Source organism: Pterocles gutturalis, unplaced genomic scaffold (assembly GCF_000699245.1).
Source record: "Pterocles gutturalis isolate BGI_N339 unplaced genomic scaffold, ASM69924v1 scaffold51917, whole genome shotgun sequence".
Lineage (NCBI taxonomy): Eukaryota > Metazoa > Chordata > Aves > Pterocliformes > Pteroclidae > Pterocles > Pterocles gutturalis.
The window spans coordinates 12,157-18,694 of record NW_010117492.1 but is presented as its reverse complement, the minus strand read 5'-3'; the positions used below and the strand labels follow the sequence as shown (position 1 = coordinate 18,694).

General features: G+C 37.0%; 1 protein-coding gene across 1 annotated transcript in view; it reads right to left on the bottom strand.

Moving 5' to 3' along the window:
- Nucleotides 1-1,028: 1,028 nt before the first annotated feature.
- The window catches only part of LOC104463449 (FERM and PDZ domain-containing protein 4-like), a gene marked incomplete at its 3' end in the record, with an annotated part of 13,684 nt that continues 8,174 nt past the window's right edge, over nucleotides 1,029-6,538 (bottom strand). Inside the window, exons 6-10 of the mRNA XM_010075796.1 lie at nucleotides 6,102-6,221; nucleotides 5,337-5,473; nucleotides 4,233-4,359; nucleotides 1,790-1,879; nucleotides 1,029-1,211 (exon numbers count right to left, since the gene is read on the bottom strand). Coding sequence (XP_010074098.1) covers nucleotides 1,029-1,211; nucleotides 1,790-1,879; nucleotides 4,233-4,359; nucleotides 5,337-5,473; nucleotides 6,102-6,221 — 657 coding nt within the window. The remainder of the gene's footprint in view (nucleotides 1,212-1,789; nucleotides 1,880-4,232; nucleotides 4,360-5,336; nucleotides 5,474-6,101; nucleotides 6,222-6,538) is intronic.

The following is a 6,538-nucleotide window of genomic DNA, read 5'->3' as shown; positions in this document are numbered from 1 at the left end:
GCTAAGTAAGGTGAAAGAGATACTGTGTTCACCAACCTATATGTTTCCCTTAAGTTGCTGTCAAAGAGCATCTAGATTAATTTACAGGAATGTTTTTCCGTTAACTTAAATACACGGAAACAGTTCCAGGCCAACTAAAGCATTCAAAGCAAAAGCTTAGTAAAATATTCTTGACATATAAAAATATAGAAATTCCTTGTCCATGGTTTTTTTTTTTTTTTTGTGTATAGCTGGCTAAGCAAAAAGAACTGTTAGGCTCTACTTATTTTAACAGAATATTTAAGTTTCAAGTAGAATGAGAACTCTTCCTTCAATCTCTGACTATCCTGATTAATGCTCTAGACAATCTATGAAGCTTTTCACTTCAAAAGGAATAAAAAACACACCAAGAAGAACCAGGACAACATAATATACAAAACTCTACTCACTGCCACTAGATGCCACAGATGCAAAGTGTTAAGTGGGATTCAAGAGAAATTACATGACTCTAGGTAGATGAAAAGCATCTATAAATATATTACATAGGGCAAAGCACTGAAATGGAATTATAAGAGCTAAGAAAAAAACCTTGCCTTTTTGCAGTTTATTTCACTGGAAACTGCTATGTGATTACTTGCAGCGAACTCTGGAGATAAAACACTGGACATGTGACACAGGTCTGATGCAGCTGGTGATTCTCTAAGAGTGATAATATTGTCTATTAAACTAGAATGAGCTTCTAGGGGCTCAAGGAGCTTCAAAAGAAGGAAAATTTCATCATCACCTCTTTGCACCACAGAAATCAAGGAAGACAACAACAAAGTAAGTTGCTGTGGTCAGCAAGAGAAAAATCAGAATAGAATACAATGCTGCAAAGCACCACTCTGGTACACTGTAGGCCCCTTGAGTGCCCAAGGTGTACTCTACATGCAGTTTGAATATTATTGCCATGAAAATGTTCAGAACAGTATAGCTTGCTCAAATACTCAAATAAAGACAAAAATGTTATTTAAAGATATTATATCAATATACATCAACAACAAACTTACTTTCACATCTAAGACATGCAGCTCAACTCTAACACTGGTTTCATCTTCTGTAAACATCTCAATCCTGTTCACATGGCTGAAGTCTGCCAGGAGAGCCACCAGGTTTGTTTTGGTGTTTATCACATGACTGATTCCGTACCGCGGCCCTACTAACAGAGTCACTTCTGAACGCTTTTCTCCCTGCTTTAGCAGAAGAAGGAAAACAGTAAAAAACATGTGAGGTACTGCATAGTGGCAGAGATCGCCACTGCCTTCTTTCATTTTCATGGAGCTGCATTTGCATGGTATTTCTACATTACAGATTATCGTGTTTTCCTAAGAAGATACGATATATAAGAGCATACTTGATTCATAATTAAAAACAAAAAGGAATCTGCTGCTGGATATTGACTGTACCGCAGTTTTTAGATGGACAGTTGGATGGACAGACAGATGGATGGACTCTGCTTCTGCTAAAAGAAAATCTTTGTCATTAGAAGTTTTCCAGACTGATAATTTCAGTATTCTATAGTTAGTTGAATGGCATTATTTGCCAAGAAAAGTGGTATCTATCTCCAAATCCCCAGTAAAATCCAAATTATAACAGGAATGTTATTTTCAAGATGAAAAAAAAAATGAGTTGGTTCAATTAACAATGATTTTTCTAAGTGTATGAAGAGAACCTAAACTTCTGAAGAAAATTACGTGGTCTAGCTTCTGCAAAAAGGTATTTGGATAGAAAATCAAGAGAAGAGAGAGACTATTTCCAAGAGAAATATTACCACTAGTATTGCCTTGAAAACACGCCCTCCATACAACCGTAGATCACTGAGGAACTTTAGATAATGCACCTTGGCTTGCAGAGCAGACAGCTGAGGAAGGAGAAACAGGGGTAAGAGTTAGTGGTGGAAATCAACACATTACCAAATTCAGAAAGAAAATTTATTTGTGTAGTCTAAGGAGAATGGACTGAAATAACAGCTCTTCAGAGCCTGAAACTAAATCATTAGGTGCTTGAGCTTCAGATGAGGAGAAAACAGTTTCATTCTTAAAATTAATATCTTGTTTGTTCAGTTAAAATGCACTGAGGACTTGGGTATGGGTGGATCAGAGCACTGCAAGAATATCGTAACTGCTCCAATGAAGGGAAAATGTTAAACTACTCAGATTAAACATCTGTTCATTGAGGGATTTCAAGGCTAGACAGCAGCTATTCATTATCACCATCAGTTCTTAAACATTTATGTACTTATACAGAGGAAGAGAACAAATAATTTGCTTTTGTCAGCCGTGTGTATTACATTTTGCTAGGTACTTGTGGCATATGGCATATTATTCCACCTCATTACCACATTTCCTATTTTTTTAAAATAAAAATCTTCCACTATATTTAGTAGGGAATAAATCTGAATGCTAAATACAGTACATCAGTACATATGATCATATCATGCAATACATGCCATAATTTATCTCCTTCTTTGTCGTCTGAGCTTAAACTACCTACTTAAAAAGAAACAACTTGGAACTATTTTATGAGACTGGAAACAAGAAACAGTTCATTTCACCCAAACAGTCTGGGCTCAAACCTTATACCTCCCTGGTGCAAATCCTTATATCTGGACTTTTAAAAAACAAGCTAAAACAAGCTCATCTCATTTGTTACTCTCATTTCAGCTGTTAGATTTCTAATTCAAAATCTTATTTGATCCTGAACAGCATTTCAAGAGCTCCTATCCTAAGGTTTTCTAGACACCAAGGAGGAAACGGATCCGAAGTAGAGCAACTAGTGGGAATGCTTTCCCCTTCCCTTCACCAGGTGTTCAGTTGGTGAAGGAATACATATGGGTTGTAAAAAATGGGAAAATCCTGAGAATGACAGGCTTCCCTTCATGCAGAGGGAGAAAAGACCCCCAAAAGAAACTGGTGTTAGTAGCTACAAGTGAGACAGAAGGTGATGATGAGCTCAGATGCTTTGTTTCTGAGACCTCCCTGCTAAAAAAGCAGGTGGGCACACAACACATTTCCAAAGCCCACATCAAAAAGAATGAAGCAAAACCAACAGTCTGCTTGCTGCAGCAAGGGACTGTTGCAACCTCTCTTCTAACCAAGAACTGATACCGTATGCCACTGTCATCACCTGCAAGGCTTGCAGCAGTGATGGCTTCCAAAGCAAACTCAAATTTACACTACCGGAATGAACAGTAAGCAATTGGCATTATTTAGCTTTAGTTTCAGCAATATAGCAGATGGGCAGTGCTTCAGTCAAAAAGGTGGCCTTTCTTCCTGAACATCACAGGTCTAACACATTCACAGTCATGATGTGACCTGAAACCTCCAAGCGGGATTTCTGCTGATCACAATGAACCTTAGCTCAGGCACCAGGTGTTTTGGGGTTTTTCTGTCCAGAAACAGTGTGTCATGAAGCAGGATTCAACTAATTTTCTGTCTCAACTAGTCACTCTTAGGTTCTTTTCATAGTCCATGGAGAGAAATAGGTATTTCCAGGACACAAGTCATCTGACCTATTTTTGGTTCCTAATGTGGGAAGGGATGAACTGCTCCCCACAAGTGCCTGTTTCTCTCCATTGACTACAAAGAGATACCAGATGACTTGCATAAAGAAACCTCAGTACAGTGTCTAAAACCAGCCTCAGCCGTATGCATGTAACAAAGGCATTTCTCAGAGGCATTGTCTTCTATGTGTTTTTCCAGATGAAGTGAAAGCTTAGTGCTAAGAAAAGCATTTTACAACAGCAAGGAGGGTCATTTACTGTAAGGAGCATCATCTATCCAGTTAGATCTTGGCCAGCGAAAAGCCTCTATCTGCAGCATAATGGAAAACAATCCCAAAAAACAGCATTTATGTCAGGCCCATAGGCTAATGTGGTTCAGATAAGAGCATGAGAGAGAGAACAACAACCTTCCTAACAAGTCTGACATTAATAAGAAGCACTAAATTAATTAAAAAACATATATATCTTTATCATACATGAAGTATTAATAACCAGTTTTCTGGCACTCTCAAGAGAAGAAGACACTTTAGTTAGGGTATAATTAATTATTTTTAATTGTTCTTGGTTATTTCGGACCAAGAACCAAAAGTTAAATTCTCTGAAATATAATGGCTAGGTGTTTCTCCAAAGGATTAACTTTAAATGTTTCCCCTGCATGCCACCTTTTCTATTCTTTAGAACATATTTTTTCATTATGATGCAAATGTAATACCTTTTTACCCGGAGGAACTAGGTTTTGATTTGCTTTGACAAGGTGTGAAAGTGCTTTCTTTATGTTCTTTTCTTTCATGCTTTGCAGCACGGCAGATGGAAGAAAAGTTTCTAATCCCCATTCTTTTCTGCAATAAAAGGCATATATTTAATTTCACATTCCTGTGATGATTATTTATCTAAAGATTAGTGACTATGATGCCAAATGAACGAACACCTGAAAACAGGAGAGCTGATCAAGTCCAGAGTTTTGCCATAAAACATTATTTTCTATATTCAAACTATAGATCATGCTGTATTGTTAAACACTGCTTAATTACATAGGCAAGTACCATTATGGAATTAAAATCACAGAAGATTTAACAACATAATATCAGATTTAATTTTATTTTCTAGGCTTTTTTTCAGAACACGTAGACCAGCCAGCCATTGTCTTTGTCACTTATATTTTGTGGGTTTTTTTTTCCCTGCTCAAAACCAAACAGTCCCCTTCCTTTTACCTAATTTTATTTTCTGGTTGAAGCAACCCTTTTGATAGAAGACTGTCACTTACAATTACTTACACTTGTAAGTAATTATTTCTGATGATTCATTAATAGGATACAATATAACATGATCTTCAGAAAGGTGGATAAAGCTCTATGAGACTGAGTGTGCAACAGTTACTTAGGTATGCATGTTATCTAACATAAAACAGGAGCCTACTGGGATACTTCTTTATTTAATAAATCTTAGAAATGTAATCTAAGACTCTACAGTCTTCTGAAGCAATAAATCATTTGAATCTTACTACAATAATCTCTACTAAAACCTTAGGATTCAGACCATATAAATGTAGATCTGCCCATTAAATCATTGAAAGCAAACGAGTTAATCTTATTTAGATTTATAGGCTATTTCACGTTCCTAAACAGTGACTAAAAGGTAAATGGACCAAAATGTCCAGACTTACAGCTCTTAACACACCTGAATCAATTTCAGTGACAAAGAACGAACCAAAAATTGGTGCATGCATATGGACATTAATTAAAGAAACAACCTTAAAGAATCTACTAATTACTGGTAATGTTTCACTTTTAAAGAAAATACTGCATTCCCAACTTACTCTATATATTTGAGGGAGATTTTCTGAGTTTGTTTGGTGGTCACAGTTGCAATATACATTTGTAATGCAGCCAGTCGTAGGGCAATGTCATATTTCAGTTCTGGTCCAAATCTTTCCTGTACCACGTCGTTACAGCTCTGCCAAAGAACCAGTAGAGGGAGCATCAAGTTCAAAAATCTTGCACTAGAAATAAACAGCTCTCAGAGGTATCAGATGCTCACCAGGATATGGGCACTTCTGAAGAACACAAATTCTTCTGCCAAAGAGCAGAAGGCATGAGCATTTTGATCTAAGCTCTCTTCGTCCCTCCCTGGGGAAAACAATAATTCTTTCACAAAGAGAGCTGGAAGGGTATCAGTGCACCTAGATCAGGATTCTACCTGGTGAGCTACCCAGGAGAACCACATTACTTGTACATCAGTTTTCTCATCCATTTTACTGGAAGTTCCTTCTCAGACATCATTTTTGTCTGATATTACAATATCAGAAATAAGTATTAGCAATTACTTCAGCTTCACTCTTTTCTAAAGCCAAGTATATTTTGGAAAGATATCAAAGCATTACTATTTGGAAAGACTTATGAAGGAAGCGGACTTTGCAGATGATAAAAGATTTGCACATTCCTGAAATGCATTCATTGGCTTTATGCAGCAGAAATTAAATCCAGGATTGACTAGTGCAGCCATGCTTTTCTGTGTGAAGATACAAATCTATATATACACTGAGTGCAACTATCTTTTTATTCTCCTTTACACTAACACTTACCTGTACATAGAGATATTCAAAAGCAACTGGATCTCTTCTTAAGAGATCAATGGGATCCTTTGGGACAAAGCTAATCCTGAAAAGACATCTCATCTTATGCGAGCTTGGCCTCTGGGTCACCTAGGAGAGTGCAATAATCACATTAGACCTTGGCAACCCTGGCTGAGCAACATGGTCTGTAGTCTTGGGCAATGCGACCCTGCTCCAGAGCCACATGGTAGCAAGAAAAATAATTCTATTCAACAAAGAACTTTTCCACGGGGTCCTTATTAAGTTCTTCACATAAGAACATCATATCTATAATCTTGTGAAAAGACTTTTAGACTCATATAGGCATGACTGCTCAATACAACTCATCCTCAAAGCAACAGAATTCACTCATTCAAAACCAAACTGAAAGGACAGAGAAAATGGACTTTAATGAAAACCACCCAGGT